The following is a 26594-nucleotide window of genomic DNA, read 5'->3' on the forward strand; positions in this document are numbered from 1 at the left end:
CTTAGTTCAGGAACTTCCATTATGACCATTCTCCTTTGGGTTTAACCCTGACTCAAGCTTCCAGTCTTGAGTCTCCAGGCTCCCTGCAAGGGCGACTGCATTATTTTCGGGAAGCTTCCAGGATTTCCCAGTGGGAGGTACTTGTGGAGAAAGGTGTAACAGTATGCAGACACCAGGATGGGAAGGATGGTGGAGGTAATGACTCCCAGGAGACTCTCCTTTTCTGGACAAACAATGTTCATGGCAGATGCCTCTCCCACCTGACAGCTGTTCTCTTGAGTTCCTAGCTTGTCGATTCTTTTCCTAAACCAGAATAAGAACAGAGAGCCATGTTATCAATGTGCTTTGCTGAGTGTGGAGCCCCAGGGGGTTCCTGCTGTCCACTGTCTGGGGCTTTTCCTCCTAGATCTGTTGTGGAAGCTTAGCATTACTGCCCCTTGCTGCATCACTAGCTGTACAGAGCTTGGGGGCTACCAGAAATTCAGACACTGGTTGTTTGTTTTGTACAGAAAATGTAAAGCCAGGCCCACCTGCAGTACCTCCCCCCCATACACTCCATGGCTGCTGCGTAGAGAGCATTTGTTTTTCAAGAGTGGTTTTTATTTATTGGTGCATCAGGAAAAATACAAATACACTCAGCCACCCATAATTACACCATGTGAAGATATGTAGCTCTCGCATTTTGGTATGTAGCCGTCTAGTCTATATGCCATACATTTATCTCCAGCTAACAACCAACATACTCCAACTGCCTTGGGTGACACTTTATATTGTTTTATTCCCTGCTTTTCTTTTTTTTTTTACTTAGCATATTAAAAATATTTCTTCACCAGTAAAGTTTTATAATATTGTCTTAAAGGATAATGTTACATTTTAAGAATACCCACTTTCCATTCAATCTCCTGAGTACTTTCATACACCTAGTTCTTTCTAATCGTCGGTGTTACTAAGGGAAACATCAAGGCTAATCTTTGTGCACATTTGTGCATATTTCCCCTGAGATGTTTCTGGAATCTAGATCGGTAATTCAATTGATTAAAAGAAATTGAGACTTTTGAAACAGAAAATATTGACACTTTAGGAGTGTTAGTAAGGATTAAATTTCATTCTCTATGTTGCTTAGATAGTTTCAAACTTTGACTCTTTTCTTGGTAGTATTATTGCCACAATTTCAGCTTTTTTTCCGTGTCTTGACATTTTAAGAAAGAAGCTATCAAACAAGATAAAGTCATTCATTGTACAAATGTTTGCCAAAAGTCAACTCTGTTTAAGGCACCGTTCTAGTCGCTGGGTGACAGAGGAGAAATTCCAGAATGTGCAAGCCACAACTGTCTTCAAGTCCTGACTCAGTCTCCTTTTCTTTACCTACCACAGGAAGCACTACCCCATTGACAAACAATTCAAGATGTTTGCCAAACTTCTTCCTTTGTTTTTATTTCTTTATGCTCTAAAATATTAGTTACTTGGTCAAACTTTAAAATACACTGTCAAGATGAAAATAAGGCTAATTTAGCAAGAACATGACTTACATTTTTTTCCACCCTAGATGTTTTTATGTTTTTTTAAAAAAACCTGACACATGCTTATTTTAGTAAATTAGCAAAATCAGAAAAGTATAAAGAAGGAAATAAATGACTCATAACCAGACCATTCAAAGACAATTATTGTTAATTAGTGTGTTTCCTTCCAGGCCTTTTCTTTGTGTATTTTTCACAAAACTGAGATCATAGTACATGTGCAATTTGCCAGGCATATAATGTAAACATTTCTCTATGTTATCAAAACGTCTTTGAAAACATTATCTCTAATGGCTCCATAATATGCCATTATGGAAATGAATTAAATATATAAAATACAATGATTAATAGTGAAAGCTCCATAGTAAAGCCTCATGGACTCTAATTCTGAGGCTGCTGTTGTCTGGCATCCATCTCTGCCAAGGTACTTGACTTTTCTGTGACTCAGTTTTCTTATGTGCAAATCAGGATAAATATAGTTTTAGCCCATACAGGTTCTATAAGCATTGCATGAGATAATCTAAGTGAGGCTTAGTCATGAGCATAGTTCATAACTGGCATTTAGTGAATGACTTCTACTATTATTTCTTAAGCACTCTACCTGTGGTTAGGTATCGTTTTCAAACAAGAGGGATTGTTTAAAATCACTGAAGACTAATTGTTCACAAACATGTTCATCTTTAGAATGTTTTCTTAGGAGAGAATCAGTGTCATAAATAGGAGCACCCTCAAGGCTCTGCCTATTGCCAGAAAATGTATCTGTTTATATCTCATGTACAGTGTGCAATGCTGCTACTCTAAACAGAGAGCTGGTTAGGTCCAAATTAGGATCACCTCTGAGGGTTTCTCACCTCTTGCTACCTCCTGTCTGGTCGTGCTCACCTGTCTACCCCAAAAAGACACATAAACATCATAATTTTGGGGGTCATTTCTAACTTTTTTGTTTTTTGTTTTTTTTTGTTTTTCGAGACAGGGTTTCTCTGTGTAGCTTTGCACCTTTCCTGGAACTCACTTGGTAGCCCAGGCTGGCCTCGAACTCACAAAGATCTGCCTGGCTCTGCCTCCCAAGTGCTGGGATTAAAGGCGTGCGCCGCCGCCGCCGCCGCCGCCGCCGCCGCCGCCGCCGCCGCCACCACCACCACCCAGCATCATTTCTAACTTTTTACTGTCTAATTTTTTTCACATGCAAAATGAATTTCTCAACAGATTATTGTGACAATTAAGTAAAATGATTTACATATATGCAAATTTGTATATGGTAAGCCCTTGCTGTTAACTATTATTAGTAAAATAATAATTATGTTCCTACTAGGAGTATAGGAAGTGATCAGTCTCCCTGTTCCTCATTATTGTCAAGCATAATTATTTAAAAATGAATTTTTTAAAATTTATTTGAAGTAAATTTCTTTTTAAAAGCTCATACATGGAAAGTCATATTTTCATTGATGGCTTGGGGAATATTTTTGGAGTCAAACTTTTGCCAAACATTGCTATTTGTCTGTAGTTCTGTGTGTGAGAGAGGGATGGGGGGGTTGTTGCAGGGGGAGAAAATGAGAAGAAAGAGAGCTGGAGAGCTGTTATGTGTCTTATTGTATTGAACTTGTTTTTATCTCCCTGTGGTCACTGTGTATTCCTCAGGCTTCCATGCCATCTGGTTAATTATCCATTTAAGAATTTGGCTGGAAAGCATTGTTAAACTTACAAGTCTGTCATTCCTGAAACTCATCGCCTTTTTTTTTTTTTAATTCTGAAATTCTAAAACGTTGGCCATTCTTCTACCTCTGGTACAGCAAGCCATCTACAGGAAACTTCAATGAGTGATGGAGTCATCTGCAGAATCTCTCATCTAGGCTGAGAAACATTGGTGAATCAGTCACCTAGTCACTGACTCTTGGGCATGCGTAGAAAGAGGCTGTGGTATGGACATGTTTGGGTCTATGTCCTTGTCCCCTTGCTTGTTCTCATGTCCCCTAACTGGGTCCCTGACTCATTTTTCCATACCCTAGTTCTCCCTTTGACAATCTGCTCATGCCTTATGGGCTCCTAGAATGACAGACTGACTACCTGCCATTCTCCTTCCTGTGGGCATCACAACTCCAATTGAGAATGTCTGCTCTTGGCCCCTCTGATAGCAGCCAATTGTATGCCAGGATCTGAAGGCCACAGATTAATAGGCCCAAGCTCTCATGGCAACCTTTTCTGAAATAGCCTGCCAACCTTTCCAGTCATTGCTTATCATAGCTCAAGGGACCTGTGCATACCCATGTATATCTGGATACCGGATTTTCATATAGTATCTGGAGGGTAAACACTTCCCTCCTAGAAAACACATCACTCTTCTTAAAGAACTTAGACTACTTAACAACCAGGCCCTAATTATGTCCAAAATTCCCTTCACTTGCCATAATAATAATGATAAATCATGATAAAATGGATAATGCCTACTGGATATCTACTCTATAGAAGGCATTGTGCTAAGTGGTTCTTAATCACTTCCTAATGGCATCATCAAGATGAGCAGAAAGGATTGGCTATACTATTGTTTCTACATTAGCAAGGGTAGAAAAGCTCAGGGAAGTTGGGTAGATGACTTTAGGTCACAGAGATAAATGGTAGCGCTCTGAGTTGAGTTGGGATCAGCCTGGTTTCTGAGATCACAAACTCATCTGTAAGATCAGATAGGAATTAATCTGGGATACCCCATGTGGTCACCCCTAATAGATGACCTCCCAGATTCTGTCTGTAATTGCTATGTGGCTTATCAGAAAACTGACTGGTGTCCTCTTCTTCAGAGCTATCTTTGCAGAGTGAGAACTCATTAGACCATTGTGGGATAGTGTCTGGCCCTCCTGCTTTCTCTGTGAGCACATGTCCTTTTGCTCACCTCTTAGCTTCCTCCTGCCCTTCCTAGAAGGCACTGCAAATTCTAGTTTGTTTTTTTCTTCTTTATATCTACTGTGCTGACCATCTAGTCTTGAAGGTAGAGAACTCAGTGTCTTCATCTTTAGGGTCTCTATAGATGAGTCTGTATTGGCTACTATAAAAATAATTGGAGGCCAGGTATCTTAGAAACAATTGAAATTTCTCTCTAATAATTCTGGAAGCTGAAGAGTCTAGGATCTAAGCATTGGCAGGTTTTATACCTATTAAGAGCCCATTTCCTAGATTTCTGGTAGGGCCTTCTCATGCCCTCATGTGATATATGGTATGAGAGATCTTTACTTGTACATAATATTTGTATATATATATCATGTAATAAGTCTAATTGTACATATTACTTGTACACATATTATCTAATAGGTCTCCACTAAGTGCCCCATCTCCTAAAATCCCCACTTTAATAGAGCCATATAAATGGGAATTAATTTCAATCTATGGATTTTGATGGGGGAACACAAATACTAAGTTCTTAACAGTCTAGCAATGAGCAATCCATAGTATGCCTTCCTCAAATTTTTTCACTTCAAGGGAGTTGAGGTAAATATGGATGTGATTGTCACTGACCTCCAGCCCTAATACTGCACAGACCTTCATGTGTGGACAGCAAGGGAGCTGGGGATAAAAGTCTGAAGTGCCCACCAGTTCTGGCTTTCCACTGCCTGTTTCAGAGTGTGTGATGTCAGGAGAGGTGGAAAAACAAATTCTGTGTCTGGCTTGAGTCCTTTTCCATAGTCTAACTACAGAAGATTCTCAGCAGTGGCAGCTTTAATAGTTAGAGTTTGACTATTTGCAAGCAAACCCAAATTACATGAAACGTCATAAATGGTCATTTTGCTGAGGTAGGGCTTTGAAAATGCCACGCTGTTAGGTGGGGTGTGGTTATGAGTTACTTTGGTGGTTTTGTGATTTGTTGTTTTCAGCCTATTATGATGATGTATTTTATGGAGGTGATGATATGCTGCATCAGGATTCATGAACATGGGGATTCCCGAAGTCTCTGGATGCATCCTACACAAATACAAAGTGTTACCCTGTGTGCATGGTGGCCAGCAAATTGAGGCGTCTCCTCTGATTCTGCTGCTTAATATAAGCAATAAGCAGGGAAATAACTTCACCTTTCTACAACATCTCTGCAGGTCAGTGCCAGCAGCCCCCCCTAGGGATCTGAAGGACTTCATGTGCATGTGAAAGAGCAGCAAACCCCGTACTGTCCAATTAGCCAATGTTTCATTCACCTGCTCCAAAGACTTGTCCTGCCTAGTTCCAGCCGCTTCTCTTGGACTAGACTGCTATTATCCTGAAAAAAAAAAATGGAAATCTTGGGTTTGCATCTAGAGATATTAAGGGGACTTAAGGAAATATTTTCATTTTCCATTCAGACTTTTAATATTGCATATACCCTCTGTGACTGTGACCTACCTAGATCTCATATAATCGTTTATCCAGCAGTCTCAAGGGTTAGCTTCTTTTATACCTGGTCTCAGCAGCCATGGTGTCTGCTGCTGCCAAGACTCTCTGATGACAGCAAGACCCGAGAAGTCTCAGGGAGATGGAGTGCCGCGTGCCGACACATAGTCCATTATCTTGGAAGTGACTCCCGGAGTCACTTCTGCGAGCGATTTCTCAAAGTTTATTGTCTTAGTTAGGTTTTCTGTTGCTGTGAAGAGACACCATGACCACAGCAGCTCTTATAAAGGAAAACACTTCATTGGGGCTGGCCTTACAGATCAGAGGTTTAGTCCTTTGTCAGCATGACAGACAGCATGGTAGGTAGCATGTGGGCAGACATGGTACTAGAGAAGGAGCCGAGAGTTCGAATCCAGATCTGCAGGTGGCAGAAAGAGTGACATGGGGCTTGGCTTGAGCTCCTGAAACCTCAAAGTCTATGCCTCGTCGTGACACACTTCCCCCAACAAGGACACACCTCCTAATAATGTCACTCTCTCCCTATGAGTCTATGGATATCATTGTCATTCAAACCACTACATGTATGCTCGAATCTTAGAAGGCTCACCCTGCTACCCATGATGGGAGGAGAAGGGGAGGAAGTCCAGGCATCTTGGTCAGCAGAGGTCAGCAGTCATAATGAGGTCCTCACCCTGATGTGACTTCAGATAAGACCATCATGGGGTGACAGAAGAGGCTGTGTACCAAAGTTCACACAGTCATTCGTAATCACTAGTTTGGTCCATTCAACAACCATCCTGTTAAATTATTTTCCAAACTTCTTGGCATAGATAAGGAGCCTCTTTTTAGCCACTTTCTTTGGAGAAGCTTCTCAGAAATTATGAATGCACAACTGGAACTTTCTAAGGGCCGGCTACCCATTGTGCCACCAATTATGTGTGAATGAGCAACGTGGGACACCTCTGTTCTTTCCCTGATTGTGACTGTCTATAAACCTGGATAAACCCTGAGAGTACTCTGTAGTAATATTGTGTTCCCCAAAATATTGTGCATCCTAGTAAACTTATCTGGGGTCAGAGGACAGAACAGCCACTAAATATAGAGGCCAGAAAATGGTGGCACACACGCCTTTAATCCTAGCATTCCAGAGGAAGAGATCTGCCTGGATCTCTGTGAGTTCAAAGCCACACTAGAAACAGTCAGGTATGACAACAAGAGCCTCTAATCCCAGGAAGTGATGGCAGGAAGCAGAAAGGTATTTAAGGTGCGAGGACCAGGAACTAGAGCCTGGTTAAGCTTTTAGGCTTTGAGCAGCAGTTCAGTTGAGATCCATTTGGATGAGAACTCAAGAGGCTTCCAGTCTGAGGAAACAGGATCAGCTGAGGAACTGGCAAGATGAGGTGGCTGTGGCTTGTTCTGCTTCTCTGATCTTCCAGCATTCACCCCAATACCTGGCTTCAGATTTGATTTTATTAATAAGACCTCTTAAGATTCATGCTACAGTACTCTGTGACCAGCATCCCTTATAGCTGTTTGCAGACCTTCGTGGAAAAGATGAAGAGGACTATCCCTTCCCTCTGTTTATTGGTGGCTATGTCACTTGCTCTAGAGTGCCTTGTCCCTCACAGTGTTCCAGGGCCATAACTGACCTTCAGCGGACAGTAGGTGTACAAGAACTCTGAACTATTAAGTCCCCAGTCCTTAAGGAGGCTGGGACAATCAGACCAAGCACACTGAAAGTCCATGGGCCAATTACTTTCATTGTGGGCATCTTCTGTCTGCCCCAGTGAGTTTCAGTAACATTTTTTTTTGAGTGACTCTAAAAAAGGCTAGAAAGTACAGACTCAACTGTTGTGATATTTTTCCTCTTCTTCTGTGAGTTGGAATGCATTTTCTTATCCTTTGAAGGAAGGGTATTTGAGAGCTTATCTGTGCATTTGTGGACCATGGAACTGGCCACTGATACGACTCCATCTCCAGTTCACCCCATTGGTTCCTTGGAAAGAGAGATTGAGTTCTATTTTTTCCCCATCCCTTCCAAGTCATAAAGTCAATGTGCCATGCCTACCATCTAGGCTCAAGAACCAGCATAATACATTTTCTAGCCTTTTCTGAAGACATCTGAAAGTTACCCATGAGAGCAGTGACCCACTCATCCTGGGGTGGCACAGCACAGGGCATCTGCTTCCTCCTGCATACACATCCAAATGCCCTTTCTCCTGAGGGCTAGCTCTGCTATCTCTGAACCTTCAAAGTCAGGCCCTTGCCTGAGGCTGAGGAGACTTCAGATTTTCATGGCTTCTGCATCCGAGCCAGGGTATAAGCTGGCTGATGCCGGTCCCCTAGGTGGTCACCAAGGGTGACTACTTCTCTCAGCACTGTAGACAGACCTAACAGTTGGAGAGGAACTTCTCACACACTCTTCAGCTGGATGCTGCATTGTTAGTGAGTGAAAACCAAGTTGAGAAACAGTATGTTGTAAAATATTAACGGCAAGTTCTCCGGATGCTGGAGATGGGGATGATATTTATTTTCTTCTTTGGACCTTCCTGTTTTTTTTTTTTTTCTTTAGACTTTCTATAGCAAATCTGAAAGCGTATTTTAAATTATATTTCTAAGAGATGCACTCAAGATGTACTGCATGAAGGCAAATAACTGTTCCGACATTCCTTCACACTTGCTGGCTTCAAATTACTGCCTCTACTTTGAGAGGCAGGCGACTTGGATGGGGGTGGGAGCCAGGAGGGAAAAGAGAGGAGGCCGCAACGTGGGCCATTGAATTTCTTCTCTTCAGACATTGCTCTGGCAGCTAATTCCAGGGTGCTCATCTGTATGGTGGCAGTGTGACTTTCATGTTTTCCCCAAGGTATTTTATGGCCTTTTTACAGTGGCGCTGTGAATAACTTCCTCTCCCTAACTTCCAAACAGTGAAAAATCTCAGATCGTTTCTCTGGCCTCTTCACTTGGCTTTTTTTTCCCTGCGTGTGAGCCCCACTCCGTAAGTAATGCTAGTCCGCTCACCTCACTGTCTCTCCCTTCACCTTCTCTACTCTCCTCCTCCTCTTGTGACTCTCTGCTTGCCTCACTTCCTAATCCTTGAAGGGAAATAAAGTACACTTGTGGGAACCAGCTGACACCATCAGCCCACACTATGTGGAGGGCAGACTGCAGATCCAGGCTCACTGTTTGAAGCTAGGAAGCTGCAAGTTCCAGGGACCATTTCAGCCCTTCACCTTTCTAGAGAGAAATGCAGGTTTCAAAGCCAAGTACAAGATGGGGGTCTGGTCCATGAGTTCCAGTGCCCTCCCTATAGGAAAACTTGGTAATAGTACCAAACAGAACCCTCAGAAGGGTGAGTGGAAAGACAAGTGAGTCTTGCCAACTGCTGCCTTCCGTGACTGGCCTGTCATTCTCAGGAGAATGTTACAGGCATCCATGTCCTGGTTCATAGCTTTCTGTTGTGTTTAATTCAGGATAGTTAACAGGATTCCCCAAAGAGTTCTGGGCTGGGTAGTGTTGTGCTACCATAAGGAATAGAACAGGAGCTATGGTCTGATAGACCCCAGACTGCTCTGGCCTCCATCAGTAACCTACTCTCTTGAGCTAGTGTACTCTACTCATCCACATTGGGCTTCATCTCTAGCATCAACTTCTCAGGTGTCTTCTCCTAGACTTAACAGTCGAGTTAAACCTCCCCTTCCGGTACCAAAGAGCTCTGCATCCTCTCTTTCACAACACACAGGGCAAGGCTTTGCGGAAGTGTAGGTGGCTATCTTCCTTCCAATGCTTCAACCCTTCACTGTTGCTCTCCACACTCTGGGCTCCTTATCCTGAAGCTCCAAGGGGGTCGTAATGACTTCTACTGTCCATTTGACAGGCCCCACCACCATCTAGGAAAGGATCCTCGGGGGTGGGGTGGGGTGGATATCTAAATTAGGTTGATGGAGGAAGGAAGCCCCACCATAAATGGGGGTGGAGCCACTTCATGGACTGAATAAAAAGTAGAGAGGGAAGTCAACATCGGCATTCATCAGTCTCTACTCCCTAATGGTGGGCACAGTGCAGTCTCCTCCCTCAGGCTCCTGACTTCCACACCATGACAGGCTGTGCCCTGGAACTATGAGCCAAACTAAAGCCATTCTCCCATGTGCTGGCTTTGTCAGGTACTTTCTCACATCAGTAAAAGAGTAACTAAGACAAGGGTGGTGTTTGCTGCTTCTCACCAAGGCAGCTTAGCTCCCAAGAGCAGAGCTGGATGCCTAGGAGATGTTCAGGACCTTAGCTTGTGTGTGTTTTGGTTCCCAGGCCTTGGGCATGTTAATCTGTCTCTTCGAGTCTCAGTCCCCCTTGGGAAAAATGGGAATAATAAGATTCTATTTGTTGCAAGACACTTCACAAAGGTCTGGCATGGGCACAGTAGGTGCCATCTACACACACACACACACACACACACACACACACACACACACACACACACACACACACACACACACACACACACACACTCACACAGTATTGCTTCTTACATTGGTTAAATGTTGGTGTTTTGTTTGTTTGTTGTATTTTTTCGTTTTTTCTGCTCGAGAGCGTTACAGAAAGCATCAGATCTATAGTTTTCAAGCTTCAGAATACCTGTGTCCCTGTTTCTTTCCCATCCTGCTTTCTTCACTATGTCCGCAGTTCGGGAGGCACAAAATGGAGAAACAGAGGAGAAAGCGACCAGCATTCTGATGCTTCAATGGTGAGCTGACCTTGAGTAAAGCATGTGCCTCCCTGGGTTTCAGCCTCCTTGTCTATGTGATGGGAAAACACAGACAAATCGCCTTTAAGGTCCTCCCAACTGTCACTCTGGAGCTCCTCGATAGGGGTCAAGGGTAGCAATGACAACTGCTGTTCCTAGGAAAAGATGAATGGAGGCAGAAGGGAGATGTATGTCAGAGAAGGGCAAAGCAAATTAGGCTGTTGGCCAATCTGTTTTAATCCAAGCCAAATTTACTTTAGTAATATAGGTGAAGACTGCTTTAATATGTATCACCATGACAGCGCCCCCTTAGTAACAGCACAAGGATTTCTGGTGTACTTTTGTTCAAAAGAGCCCGAGGGCTTTGTGTACACTGTCTCATCAATTCTCAGAGCATCTGTAAAGTTGCATGGGAAATCATGATGAGTTCTGTTTTACATGAAGAGAGACAAAACTTCAGAAAGGTTAAGCAGCTTTCACAAGGTCATGAAGGAGCATCCTTGCTCCCAGAAACCTGGGTTCTACCTAGCATAGCCATCTGTGAGAGATCTGCTTCTGATCTCTGGGTGGTGGGCATGAGAGATTCTGGATTGTGGCCTCTTCACACCAAGAATTCACGTGGACCAGCCAGTGTCCCATCTGAAGGGCCCAGGGGCATCAAACTTATGGTAGTTGCCATGGAAACAGTGTTGCATGTGCCTAAGGCTATGGAGAGCCAGCTGTCATGACCAAAGGTGTGTGTTTCTAGGTCACCTTCCTGGCTGACCCAAAGTACTCTGTCCTTATTTACAGGAATACTGGAAGCCTCTGTGATCTGATCCATCTCCTTCTGTGGTATTGAATTCAATGTCCCAGTACTCCAAGGAAATAGCCTTCCCTAGGCGATTTGTGTTGCCCAGTGGCATTCCTGACTGGCCCACAAATCTGAGGATGGCAATTATGTGCTCTACCCAAATGATTTTTGACTACTGGACTGTGATGATCAATGTTCATCATTAATTGGACTGAATTTGGACATGTCTCTGAATGTGCTTCTATAGAGGTTTAAGTGAGAAAAGGCCCACCTCACCACCCCATGTGCTCAGGTTCCAGACTGAATAAAAAGGGAAAAACACCGAGCCACTGAGTACCAACATTCATCTGTTCGTCTGTCTGTCTGTCTCTCTCTGCATCCTGACTGTTGACATAATGTGACCAGTCACCTCTCATGGTCCTGCCACTGTGCCTTCCTACCATGATGGAGCCTTAGGAGCCAAATGAAACCCTTCTTCCCTTAAATTGCTCCTGTCAGGTTTTTTTTTTTTTTTTTTTTTTTTTTAATTCACAACAATCAGAAGAGCAATACACTGACCTTGTGTAGGATAGTTGTGTTTTCTGAGCCTTAATCGCTACATCTTTAAAAGAGAGGTCAACCAACAGGGTCATTGTGGGTTTCATAGCATGAATGGCACTGGAGAGCATGTCATGGCTGATGTACAAGTAGTTACTGTCACTTTTCCTTGGTGAAGATCCCTTCCCAAATGTGGTCCACGCCTTCCCCAGAGTGTTTGCGGCATGATCTCAGTGGTCGCCCTGGTAACTGTCACTTCCAAGCTCAAAACAGGTCAAGAGAAGAGACAATTGTTCTTGAATGGTTTATAGCCTCTTGTCCAACATCCCTGGACTGCAGGACTCACAGTGGGTGATTATCCCTATAACTACTCCCTTGCTCCAGAAGAGAAAGGCCTTTTGTTGATGGACTTAATTTTGCAGGCCGCCCTATCTTTGTGTCACTTTCAGCACATTAATTATTTAGTACCTGGTAAAGCTCTCTGAGATCACAAGATGAAAGGCCCAGTGGCAGTTCAAAGTCTTTCTTTTGATTATTATTCTAGTCAACATATTTTCGGGGGAGAAAATAGGTTTGAGATCACAGTGGAGGGAATTTCATAAAGAGCAGTGCATAAGCAAGCCATTGAAACAGACCCAGAACAGGCAGCCATGGTGCCCTGCTAATGGAGGCTCTGGGGATGTGGGTGCAAGTGTGGGCGTGTGAGGCATGTGTTACGAATCAGGTCACCTAGAGAGTGACGTACTCTCTATTACTCTCTTGGATTAGTGAACTGCTAGTTAGTCTTCTACAGCTACTGAAGTCCAGATGATGGAGGATTGGTGCAGTGACTAAGTGTATCAAGAGCAAGAGAAGATGGCTCATAGGTGGGTCAGGAGCAGCTTGGGACAATGAAGTCATCTCTAGTTAAGACAAAATGACACGGATGAGGATTGTCCAAAGAAAGAGAGAAACTTAGAAAGAGAGGGCATCAAGTGTATAGTCTTCATTATTTGACTTTGGCCATGAATTGTCAGTCACTAGAAGCCTACGTAGATATGATATGTCAGCTGATGAGATAGATTCAGGCCCTGATCTGACTTTGTCTTTGACACTGTGCAGCCTGTTCTACATAACGCAAAACTACAGCATCCATGAACATTTTCCCCTAATCTTTTCCTCCAGCTTTGTAAGAAAGACAACGAAAAATGAAATTCAACATGAACAACAGATCTGAAACTTAGGATTTGTGAATGACGTTAATGTCCTATTGTAATGCATGATCATAAGCATCCAAGGTGGCTGATACAGCATGATTGAAGAGTTGCCTAAATGCCTGTCCTTGGGGGCCTTAATAGCCAAGCAGGCAGGGATTAAGTTCAAGATTTTCTTGGCCCAAGCTGGGGGTCCAGTTAAGGGAAGATGGGGATCTTTGGGGCCATGGATTTGGCTGATCTTTTAAAAAATGGATTTCCCAGGTGGTGACACGTACATATAATTTCAGAAAGCCAGCCATCTATGTAACAAGGTTCTGTCTCAAAAAAAAAAAAAAAAGAAAGAAAGAAAGAAGAAAAGAAAGAGAAGAAAATGAAAAAAAAATGAAAGAGAATAAAGATTTTTTTAAAAGCCTATAGGGAGGCAGAGATGAGGACAGATGTTCCAGGTATATATTAGATTGGGCAAAAGCTTAGAGTCCAATAACAGTATTATAGAATATGTAAAAGTATATGAATGGAGAAAGAACGAAAAGGTTGTCTATTGCTGCATTAAGACACCATGACCAAGGCAACTTATAAGGAACACCTTTATTGGGGCTCATAGTTCAAGAGCGTGAGAGTCCATGATCGTTACAATGAGAAACACAGTAGCAGGCAAGCAGGCATGTGACAGGAACAGTATCTGAGGGATTACATCTGATCCACAAGTAGGAGGTAGTGACATACCCACTCCAAGGTCCAAGGTCGCATCTCCTAATTCTTCCCACACAGTTCCATCACCTGCGGACCAAACATTCAAACTCATGAGCCTAGGCATTGTCGTTCTCATCCAAATCACCACAAAGGTGTCAAACGTGGTCAACATGTCAGGCTGCAGATTTACATGCTTACATGCTGATTTTACATACATTAATGTATGAAGGCTTCCCTGTACTGTGTACAGGATTCCCTTCCTGGTGTATCTCTAGCTACCTTTTGGCAGTAGTTAATTTGGGTAATTAACTCTGAGAGCAGAGGCCACAGTAGTGATCTTCTTTGTGTTTTGTGGTGTTCTTTAATGCTGAGCCTTTTCAAGGAGTACCTGTTTTCCTGGGGCAGACAGATGCACTTCACCACTGAATGAACTCCACAGTTATAAACAGGACCTCTGGGGACATGGGGAAAGGCAAGGAACATGTGTTAGAGCTGACTTTCAATGGTCTGCGAGAATATTATGGGAGTCATTTTTGCTTCAGGACTTGAGCTCTGAAGAAAGAGCATCCATGTTTCTGGCAGGATGGGAGTGGAACTCTGAGAAAGGTGAGCCGGAGTGGGGCCTGTTTCCTTCCATTCAGATTCCACCCCTGATACTAATAGTGCCTCTCTGAATAAACCAGCTGGAAGGAAACGTGAAAGCCGAGTATAGAAAGCCAAATGTGTATGAACCAGAGGTGTCGTTAGCAAGCAGCTAGTTCAAACCCACATTTCCAGCCCCGAAAAGGTGTGGGAAGGTCTGGGTCATTAAGGACAAAGAGTACATCTGCTAACTCCCTTTTTCTCTTTCTCTTAAAAAAAAAATCACATCTTTTCATTTTAGACTGAATTCACTGCCTATTGCAGAACCTCATCATCACAGGTTATACTTACAGTCAAGTGACTTCACCAAGAATGTTCCTCTGAGTGAACAGGTGTGGGCCTAGCTCAGTGAATACCCATACCATTTCCCCTAGCTGCCAGTCCCCACATGAGGCCGGCTCTGCAGTCTGCTTGCTTACTACTGTTTGGCATCTAGATGGCTATTTATTTGGCCACATTTGGCTCTGCCTTGTGTGACACAAAATCATTGCAAAATAATGCATTATTAAGTGTGTTTTCAAATGAGGGGGGAATAACCAGCAAGCTGTCAGTGATTGTTTTATTGTTAGAAGGAAAATAAATAAGTAAAATGTGGACAAAGATGGCAGGAGTACCCCAAGTGGTGTTTCAAATAGAGGCACTTGTTACGTTTTCTTGATGGAAGTCTGTAAAACATGGTTCTGAGTGATCCATGTAAATAACTGGCACATGTGCATAGCTTGTTATTTCTTCTGTTGACACAAATGTGATAAATCCACTGTATGATGTGCACTGGCTTGGATTAATGGACACACAACAAGACATGCAAAAAAAAATGAAGATCTGAAATGCAAACATAACTTACTGGCTGAAATTTGGGTGTTCAAGACGGTTGACAATTGGCCAAGTCAACAGTTAGCTAGTGAATAACGGAAGAGTGCTCTGGGCAAGCATGTTGATGTTTGGACATCGTGTTGATCAATACAGGCTCTCCTTGATATTGGAAAGGGACCAGGATTTCCATTCATATACAGTTCTACCACGGAGATAGAAGCATAAGCCATCAAGACATAGGGGCCTGGGGAGATGGCTCAGTTAGAACAAGGGGGACCTGAGTTCAGACACTTGTTTTAATGAGTGTGAAAGCCAGGTGTGGTGGGGTATCTCTGTGACACCAGCTTTGTGGACCCAGAGACTGGCAGATCCTGTGGTCTTGCTAGCCGAATAACCTAATAAATTGGTGAACTTGAGGTTCAGTGGAAAGACCCTGTCTCAAATAATAAGGTAGAGAACAACAGAAGTATCTTCGGCCTCCAGACATGCAAGTACATGTGATGGAGCACACGTGGGCATGCACATACACTCTCTCTCACACACACAGGATGGTATGACTGGTCCATCCTATTCCCATGTTGTCTCATTTGACCCTTACAAATCCCCTGGGAAATTTTAGAGTGAGTGCTGTGTCTAAGGACATACATGGGTAGGCACATGTACAGAGGGAAACGGAAGGAGTGGCCACATATTTCTGAGGTGAGGTGAGAGAACCCATGCAGAGTCCTGGGGTAAGAGTTCACTGGATGAGTTTGAGGAACAGCAAGGAATCCTCTAAGACTGAGCTTGTGGGGAAGGGGAAAATGGTTAGAAAGGAAATCAGAGCAATAAGCTGGGGTCAGATCCTATGGAGTCTTTTGAAGCTAGGCTATAGAAAGAAGCTTCCAGGGGTGAATTGTCAATCTGACTGATGTGTGAAGGACAGATTGCAGGGGACCCAGCTGGGTTTCCACAGACAGCAGTTGTCAGGCTGAAAGGTGATGGGGAGAAAGATAAGAAAGCATACAGTTCCAGTAGCATCATCACGATTTGTGGATGGATTGACAGGAGGTGTAAGACTGCTCTCAGCTTTTGCCCTAAGCAGCTGAGCGAGCATTTGTGTTAACCTCTGAAATCAGGTTTAGGTAAAAGGTGTAAACAGTTTGGGTTAGCCCTTATGATGTCTGAAATGCTTACCAGGTATGAAAATTGAGATCTGACGTGGATTAGTGGATCTATTCTTCTTTTAGATGAGTGAATGGAGATATAAATCTCAAAAAGTAATGCAAATATCCTACATTTTTTTTTCTTTAAGGTTGAGCTTATTTACACATCTGTCAAGGAGAAATTCACTGAGTGGTTCTCCAAGAAGAAAAAAAAAATCTGAGTGTTTGAAGGTGCTAATGTACCTATGAAGGAATGTGTAGGTCTAGCTTGCTGTAAGTTCCTTTAAAATCTGTCTCTTTATTGGTCAGCAAAGACTCCTCGGTTAGGTCCTGGATACCTTGAACTTCTTTGTTGTTGATCATTGTTAGTTGGCACAGTACAATGTTTAGCTACAGAATTTCCTTGGCAAGGGCTGGCAGGACACGGAGACTTCTTCCTGCTCAGTCTGGAACATCAAGCAAAGAAGAATGAGTGGGACCTACCACCACCAGTGGAGGAAGTATCCAAGGACTACATGGCTAACTGTGATGTGAGAAGTCTAAGAAGTAGGGATGTGTCAGCTGGATCAAACATTGCATAGAGGTTTTATGAGATCAAGATTGGAGTTGGCAGTGACCTTGACTTGGAGAAGCAACACAGTCTTGCTTTTTAGCATATTTTAGGGAAGGTGGAAGGAAGCGTGTAGAGACAAACTTCTGAAGAGATTTAGCTGTAGATTTGTGATGTCAGTGGCTAGAGAAGACTGTGGAGGTCAAGGGAGTTGTTTTGTTTCCTAAAGATGGTTCATGTTTTCTGTGGTCAAGATCAGCTTGGTACTTTGTAAAGGAGGATAAACCACTGATGCAGGAGCCAGGGGCATCCACTGCAGCTGCAGAATTTTCAAGGATGAGGTTAGCACCTTCCGCAAGGGGCTGATCCTACTGAGGAGGATAAACAGTGGATCCTTCAAACAGGAGTGATGGCAGTCCACCCAGGTTCTTATTCCTGGTCATGAGTACATATTCTTCTGCTTCCTTGGTGAGCTACAAAACAGGGCTGACGAGAGGAGAGGAAAGGGGGCTCCAAAAAGCTGAAGTTGGAAATAGCTGTGCTAGAACGGTGTGGGTTGGCCAGAGGATATAGTGGAGTTTGTGAGCAGGCCTGGGCATTCTTGGTGGTGCATTTAAAGTGAGATTTATCAACTTCATTGTGTATTCCTCTTCCCTCCTCAGTACCACATGCAGCTGATTCAAAAACATCAGTGAGGGAGCAAGAGACAAACTCGTTAAGCTAGTGGGCACAGGAATAATATGAAGAGATGGACCCTGGGTCTCAGCTGAGGACAGCATGGGGCTGGTTGAAAGGAAAAAGAGAGCAGTATTGAGAGCTGGAGGTCTTGACTCTTTCTCAGTTCCCTACAGAGCCTAACGAGGGTTTAGGAACTCATTCGAGAGGGAAAAACTCTTACAGCATCCGATCAATAATCCCTCAGTCCAGATGTGTTTCTTCCCATTTGTCTCCTTAGGCCATCCTGGCTCACTTGGGCATCTGAAGGCTCATCTCCTGTCCACTCTCCTCTCTCTTCCCTTTTACACTCTTCATCCCTTGGAGTCCAAGACTCTTCTTGTTTTAGCCAGTAGCCATATTCACATCTTCCCAACTAGACAAAATGGAGTCATTCCTGTTTATGATTAAACTTCTGTTTCTCGGGATAGGGCTGTGCCCTACCTGTAACCTTAACTGCAAATGGTTCTGTGCTGCCTGTTCCAGGAAACGGCAACCTTGCCTTTGTTTCAGAAGTTATTGTAACCATCTTGCAACCTTGCCTTTGTTTCAAAAGGTTATGCTGCTCCTGTAAGTCCCTGCAATTTGCCTGCCAAATCCTCCATTTGAAAACCCCCTCCTTCTGAGCGATAAAAACTCACACCTTGCCCATGTCCCATGCTGACCTCTTGAACCCTGACTTCGGGGGAAGCAGCCTTCCTATACAAGTTTTTTAAAGCTCGCTTTGGTTAATGACTTGCTTTAATTAGTCTGGCCATGAGGATTTGGGCCGGTGGTCTTTCTCTTTGCATTTTTAGGATTATCGTTCCCTCCCTTCTCTTAATTCAATGGCCTGCTTCTCCTGGTATAGTTTTTCTTTATGGTGAGCTCACATCCCACCGGGAATCTTGAAGATGGGAAGGGGTAGCAACTCCGAAGGAAGCTTACAGCCCCTTTACCCGGCACCGTTCAATGAGGGTTCTTTAATCTGTGTATTCTAAAGTGATGCATATTCTATGAACTGTGATTAGCATTTGCTCCTGTCCCAATGCCTCCAGTTTTGGCAAGCAGCTCCATTTGTGCAGGCTCTGTTCTCCTTGGTATTCACATTCTCAGGGTTTGTGGGGGCGTGTCCTTCTGCCTGCTCTCTCATTAGCTCTTCCTCCAGCTTCACCTGGCGGATCACTGTACTCACCTACACTAGGGACCTTCTAGAGGCTCTTATGAGCCCACAGTTCTGGGAGTTCCCGTTAAGGCAGTATAAAACATCCTGCTTTCTCTCCAATACCCAACTCTGAGGATGCCAAACAATTGGTTGGCATTCTTGGTGGATTCTAACAATGAGTAAAGTGCTATCATAGGGACAAGCTACAGCAATCTCCACGTCTCCTTGGTGCGTTATGACTCAACCCCCAGACACTTTCCTTTTGAATGCTCTCAGATACATTTAAAAAAACAAACAAAAAACACCCTGAATATATTACCTGGACCTCTTCCAGGTAAAAAGTCATCTGCCATTCTGTGCCCACTCCGAGAGTCATAAGTGCTTCCTGAAGTCTACCCCATCCCCTGGATCCTTCTCATCCAGGAAAAAGTAAATGCTGTTCCCAAACAGAAAGGGTGTGAAAGATGACATCATCAGCAAACATTGCTGAGGCTCAGTCTTGGTGTTTCTTCAAGGGCTTCACATTGGAGCTAGGCGGATGACTCAGTGCAGACCTGCTCACTCTGTTCATACTCATTCACTGCAGGGGCTTAGTTCTCATCATCTTCCTGGGCCCTTCACACTGTGGCCATGCTTGGTAGTAACCTCTGACCTTGAACATTACTTAAGGAGCCCTGGCAGGCATGGTAGAGAGCCAGTATCTACTTTGCAAAGATTTGTGGGGGACCCCTGTGCGGTGGTGGTACAAGTTTGGGCATTAGCATCAGGCCAACCTGGTCAGCTGACTCTTTGATGTCTTCCTGCCTACTGTCTCTGTCTTTAGTAAAGGTATCTCGTCTCATTGAACATCGGTTTCTTCAGCTTCAGACTGAGGAGAGCAATAATACCAAACCACAGATTATTGTAAGAAGTAAATAAAATCGTATACTTAAAATATTCAGTGTAGTACCAAAGCTACATCTGCTTAATTCATATTACTATCTTTAATTCGTGTGTGTGTGTGTGTGTGTGTGTGTGTGTGTGTGACCTATCCTGGCTCCAGGTTTGTAATCTTCCCACCTCTGTGTCCCAAGTGCTGGCATTACAGAGTATGCTATCACTTACAACCATATTATTGATTTGTAAACTGTGTAGCCCTGCCTAAGAGAACTATGTAGCCTTGTGTTCTCTTGTCGGAGTCTTAGTGTCTCTCGCTAAAGCAGCACGGATGAGATAGCGTTTCCCTAGAGCTCACTTGCGTCACTCCTGTGGCCCTACCATGTGCTTCCTCGGAGCCATTCTGTAGAAATGGTGCAGGAAGAGGTAGCTCCAAATTCATTCTGATTTCTATAGACCGGATGCGAGAGGAAAGCGAAGATCTCTGCTCTGGGCACCCAAAAGTCTGTGCTTCTATTTCAGCTCTGTGGGAGAAGGACAGAGATGGTTCTTTTTTTAGAGGGTGCCTGTTAAGAGTTGGGGGAGTGTCTGTCCCTGTTGTGAGCTTTACCCAAGTGCCTAGAGAGAGATCAGAGGATGTAGCAAGGGAAGACAGCTGTGGGCACCCAGGCCAGAGATTTTCAAAGCGTGTGACATGGGGTCGATTCAGAAAGGAAGGGAGAGGAGGGACTCTGCATTGAAACCATCCCACGTGGCCAGCACTGTATTGATGGAGCAGTCTTCCCAACCTGCGGTTTGTTCCTGTTGCCTTGGTTTGGAGACAGTCTGCAGTCCTGAAGTGCTGCTGACTCAGACGGTGTCTAAGAGGCTGCAAGGCAGAAGGGGGAGGGCTTTGGCCACTCCTCTTGTGACTGACTCTGCGGGTGCACTGCAGGTGCCTGACCATTGCAGCTGGCTGGAGTGGCAGGTCAGCTGGCCCAGGGCAGAGCCTGGCCTGTGCTCTGGTCTGAGTTCCCTCACTTGGCCCTTTCATCCCCAGTTGTGGCACCTAAAAAAAAAAGAAGAGGATGATTCCTAGCTGGGAAAGTGTCCACGCTGTGACTGTCATGTAACAGGACTAAAGGATGAGCAGGGTTTTGTACCATGGAAACTGCAAAAGAAGCCCCAGCTCCCATCTTTCCTCCTCTCCTCCCTCAGCCTCGCTGCACATCTATCCACCAAACAACTAATTTTCAGACTCTTCCTTCTTTAAGGGGAAAAAGCTCTGCCCGCCATAAAACATTAGCAAATAGTGATGGATCTGGGGGTTTTCAGGGAAGAACGGTGTGTGAGCATGTAGAGTGTGCTCATTTGCTTTGTAGATAGATTGTAATGACTTCTCACCACAAAACCCACTTGAGGTTCTGTTAAATAAAGAACTAATGCCACTGTGCTCTTTTCCCTCAATCCTCCCGCCCCCCCCCCCCCACCATGCAAATCCGAAGCATTCATTCTCTGTGGCTCTCTGGCCTCTTGGATGTGGGAAACCCATAACACAGCTTTTTTTTTTTTTTATCCCTCCCCGAAAATAACATAATTGTCAAGTACTCGTAACTCTGAGTGCAATTTCAACCCTCTCATTGATAAGGCAATAACCCAAGCAAACAACATTGGATGAAGTTACAAGCCTGAGTGTGGGGATGGAGGCATTATTTGAATGAGATGAATCGGAGTTCTCTATAAAGTTGCACAAATTCTTACCAGCAGAATAGACTTTGGATAGAGCTATTAGACTGAGCCATTAAGCTGCCTGGCTTCCAGTTCATCTTGCAGAGAGGCTTGCTCACAGTATTCAGACTGCTCAGATATGGCTCCCCTTGATAGAAAATGTACCTTACTGTCCTGAGGTCAACTCTGTCTGTTTGTGCCTCAGTCATCCTTTGCTGACCTTTCTACTAAGTACCCCGAGAACCTATTATGGACTTTCTTGTGGACTGATGTTGAGTAACAGCTATGAGACCCATCCTGTGCACAAGGGTCAATGTTCTCTCCTTTGTTTTTGTGTCCAGGTCACGGTTCCCTGAAGTCACTCTCAGGAATGCCTTCCCCTCCTGGTAACTTTGTATGGAATCTGACCTGGACAATGAAAGACTCCTTCCCTTTCCTGTCCCACCGCAGCCGATACGGTAAGTGTATTTTTGACAGTTTTCTGTGACACACCATCACTGTCTTGTCATTAAGGGAGTTCTGAGATTCCACTCGAGATCACTAGTGATGCAGGAGTCCCTTAATCCCCTATAGCAAAACACATATCACTGCACCCTCTGTCCTAAAAGAGTGCGCAAGAATACCACCATACCATTCCAGCTAAGATGTTTATGTTGCACTGTGAGTCCTGGAGGAAGCCAGTGGCTTTCTGGTTCACATAGTCCTTCCTCCAAACCTTCCTGGTACATGGAATCCTGGTATCTCTTCACTGTTCCTTCGATGTGACATTTATTTGTATTTGGTTGTAGCTTTCTGGATGTAAAGTTCTTACTTTTAGCATCTCTGTAGACCACAATCTCCTAAGAAGGGATTGTTATTAGGAAGGGCGTGGGTCTTCCAGGGCCTCTTCAGTGACTCCATTGTATTTGGCTAACTTCTGTTCTCAAACGGGCTATCTGACATCATCTCTGTTGATTTGATGGCACAACAGCCTCAGAGATCAAGAGAACTGGTCCAGTCCAATGTTTACAGATGCGGTAACCAATCTTAGCGGTATCCCACGGAGAGAGTGGGCCCCGCTAGGCACAAAGCTGGTATTCTTTGCCTATAGTGCTGTTTCCCCCCAAGAGGCCACCAACTCCACCTGTGAACCTGCTGTCCTCTGAACCCTCAGGAAGTTGTGTTGACTCATTTTCAGTGCTCACCTGAAAAGATCACAGTGGCAAGGGGCTCTGCCATTGGAACATAAGGGTTAGAGGAGAGTTGGGGCTTTTCTGGGGAGCACCTTCATTTCTTCAGCTCTTTGGGTGTAAGCTCCTCAAGGACAGGAAATGTGCTGTGTTTACTCCCCCGTTTTATCCCTCCCCTGGAAGGTACTGCTAAAGGCTTATGTATGATGAATGAATGAAGAAGGCTTCCCGATATAGCATTCTCTCATCAAACCTAATTCAATTAAGTATTTATGAACCCAGTGCAGCACTGAGTTCTAGATGCCCTTCTGGGCATATTTACCTATTCCTGCTCCTTAGTCTCTGCCCTTGGGCCTAACCTATTTAAAGTACACCTAACAGAGATGTTCCACTCACTGCAGAAAAGCTCGCATTGGAAGCCTGCCACCCCTCATCTGTTACACAGTTAGTCTTGGCTTGTATTAATGGCACCTTCCATTTCAAATTGAAAGAAAGAAATGCATAAAAACCCCTTGGGCAGTTTAGGATTCTCCTTTGAGCTGAGGTGGTGCTTACCACCCCTTAGTATCCCTAGAGGGAGGGAGAGAAGGCTCAGTGGTTCTTTGGGAGGTTCCAAATTAGAGTTTCTTTTTGATTGTACTTAAACCAGACACACAAACGCTATCTTACAATAAGAAGTATCTATAAATAATTGAAAGCTGGTCTTTGGTGTGGTTGATGTTTCGTCACCAGGTATGTGCTATAACTGGTCTTCAGATAACATTTGGAATCCTCAGTGTCATTCACTATCTCTATAGGATAACTTTTTATAAAGTTTAGAATGTCTGAAAGTCAGCTCCTGCATATCATAGACAGCAACCATTGGTTCCCTGTGGAGGCCATTGAGGGATGTCGCAGGTCAAAGGCAGAAAGCCACGGGAGTTTATGAGGACCCAATTATCTACCAATTGTACTTGGTAAACCCATGCCCCCTCTCTGAGCTCCACCTTCCTTATTAGTACATTGGAAGGCTGGGACAACTGGGGCAAAAACAAAGATCAAGATGTTTCCTAAGATCCCTGTCAAAACATCCTCATGGTCCAGAACCTTGTGATTTCCCTTCTTTGTTGAGCAGACTCAAACCATTGGTCAGTTAGTGTCCAAACGCTGGACCAAGGTATCAAAGTCAGCACCATCGTTAGTGCTGGCTCATGACAGAATGATTGGCAGCTCCCTGGTGAACTATAGGGATGCTTCCCAACCCTTTCCATCTTTTTGCCATATTTCATCCTGTAGGACTCATGGAGACTGCAGGATCTCCATCATTCCTTGCACTTTTTTCTCCACATCAATGTGGCTAGCCAGATGTTGGAGCTGATACAAACTCAAAAATCAGTAAGACTGGGCCCTGACCTCAGAGTTCATAGGCCAGATAAATAATTCTGCAGGCAGCTAATTCCATTGCCAGTGAGTGACACTGAGGATTCACCCTGAGACCTGTCACAGGGAAAGCTAATGGCAGAATGAGGGCCAGACTCCTATCTCCTCGGGGTGTTTTGTGGGGCTCAGCCTGCATGTCTATGAATCAAAAAGGCCAGCAGGCTCATGGGTGATAAATCCATACCTTTCATCTGCCAGGAAAGACATTTTCAGAAATGTTAACAACTTCATTAATTTTAAGTCCTCAAACATGGGCAGAGAAATTTGACTGGAAAATTGCCGCCTAAAGGGATAGTTCTTCAGATGGGGAGACATCATGGAGTCTTGGCCAGTGTAGGGTGGAACTTCACATTTGACTTAAACTACATCCTGGTGGACAGATGGGGGCAGAGAAAGCAGTATCAACAACCCAGCCACGGGTGACATGATTGACAGAGACAGGCCAGTCCTCTCTCAGGCCACCCTGACTGGAGAGTGGCTTTCTTCTTGCTAGTGTTTTATGAGAAGAGACGAAGTAGAAAGGGGCTAATAAGATTTACTCACCCCAAGCCTGTAATTATCTGCTTGAGGAAAAAGTTTGACCTACCTTTTTGAAGGCTCCCAATATTTCTTCTAATTTACGTCGGGGCCTTTTATGTTGTATGAAATATATTCTCTTCAGTGGCATTCAGTATCAGATTCCAGCTCTCTCTGGCTTCTGTCTTGAATGACGATAGTCAGCTAATTTCATCATGGGGCGCTGGGAGCTGCACATTCCTCTCCCAAGGCTTTGAAACAGAGAGGACATATGAAGACAGATTTTCCTCCTTGTATTTCCTTTTATCATTGGCTCTTATGCCTGTGGACTTAGTTATGGGCTTGGCTGAAGGATTAGGCTCTGAGGAGGCACACAGATACAAGTGTCCTCCATCAGGTCCCACTGGATGCTTCAAGAATACAGCTGCTGGGGTTGCAAAGAGAGTTTGATCACCTTGGGTTCTAGAGCCACAAAGACAGATGGTGTTCTTCCTAACTTCCAATCTCATGTTTGCCCACTCTGGAGATGAGGAATCAGATCAGTATTCTACTTTATCATTGGTGGGTGCACCGGTGTGTTTGTGTGTGTGCAAGTGTATGTGTGTGAATGTCAGAGGCCAACCCTGGGTCTCATACTTAGGAACACTGTCCATCTCTTTTGAAATAGGCTCTCTCATTGGTCTGGAGCTCACCAGTGACTAGACTGGTTGGCCACTGGGTCCCAGTAGCCCCCTGTCACTACTGACCCAGCCCTGGGATTGTATGTATGAGCTATCATGCTGGCGTTTTGCTCAGGTTCTCATATTTGGAGGGCAAGCACCCTACTGCCTGAGCTATACTCCTAACTCCTGGATCAATATTTTAAACAGAATAACTGGAGAATCTTCCCCAGGTGACCAAGGCAAAGGGTATTTTCATTTGTTTTCTTTTCAAAACTGTGGTACTTTACAAAACCCTCTGCCATGCATTTTTTCATTTAAGTGGCATTATGAAATTATAGTTATGAAATTGTAGCGAGGGGAAATTATTTCATATTCCATGTTTACAGATAAGTCAATGGAAGGTGGAAGGAGTTTGTTTGTAGGACTTTTAACTAAAAAAAACCTCAGATTCACCCCACGCTGAGAGCTCTGTCATATCACGAAGTTATTTCAGAGATGAACCATAGAGAACATTCGCTCTTCCTGCATGGCCTAGCATTGGAGTTGAAGGATCAGGCTGATGTACACAACCTTGGCTATCTGTAGAACAAGCATCCAATGTCTTTGAATAGAGACCATTCCTGGCAAGCTAGGCATTTCACCTCCCAAGAAGCATGTGGGTTGTGTCACTAGGCACTGTAAACATTCTTATGTACTTTTCCATTGCAGACTATGATCCTTATTATGGGTTGCATTATGTTACCCCAAAAGATATGTTTAAGTCCAAAGACCCCAGTACCTGTGAGTGAGACTTTATTTAGCACAGTATCTTTGCAGCTGTAATCAAGTTAAAATGATGACACAGGGATTCACTGGGCCCAGATATGAAATGACTTCTGGGATTATAAGAAGAGAAACCACAGGCACAGATATGCACCAAACATCCTGTGGTTAAAAATTCAGGGTCCAGGGCCATGCTTTTTATGCTAAGGAACACCAAGGATGCTGGCAGTTATATAGGCTGAAAGAGAGGCGTGGATTGGAGTCTCCTCCAGAGTTCAGAGGCAACATGGCCTTGGCAAATGCTTGATTTCAAGCCTCTTACCCCAGAACTATGGGAGAATAACATTCCTTATTTTAAGGAGTCCTGTTTGTTGGGCTTTGTTATGGCATCCCTAAGCATGAAGTTGAAACCATCATCTATCCTCCACCACCCCCAAGTCCACAGCTTTGGCTCTCACAAAATGAAACATTCCTCCCGACATTTGAGCCTACAGAAGATATTGTTGGGCTTTGAATAAAAGTTCTATTGAAACTTTGTCTTCTTTCGGGACCAGTGGGACCGATCTAATTTAGGGGCTGGTGCTTTTGGAAAGAAAAATTAGACTTTTTAATTACTCTCCCTGCCACCACCACTATCCGACCTATTCATGT

General features: G+C 44.1%; 1 protein-coding gene across 1 annotated transcript in view; it reads left to right on the forward strand.

Moving 5' to 3' along the window:
* Positions 1–26594, forward strand: part of Alk (ALK receptor tyrosine kinase) — a 700596-nt gene that overhangs the window by 184960 nt on the left and 489042 nt on the right. The window contains exon 2 of the mRNA XM_036170695.1: positions 21757–21873. Within this exon, the coding sequence (XP_036026588.1) occupies positions 21757–21873 (117 nt within the window). The remainder of the gene's footprint in view (positions 1–21756; positions 21874–26594) is intronic.

Source organism: Onychomys torridus, chromosome 21 (genome assembly GCF_903995425.1).
Source record: "Onychomys torridus chromosome 21, mOncTor1.1, whole genome shotgun sequence".
Taxonomy (NCBI): Eukaryota; Metazoa; Chordata; class Mammalia; order Rodentia; family Cricetidae; genus Onychomys; species Onychomys torridus.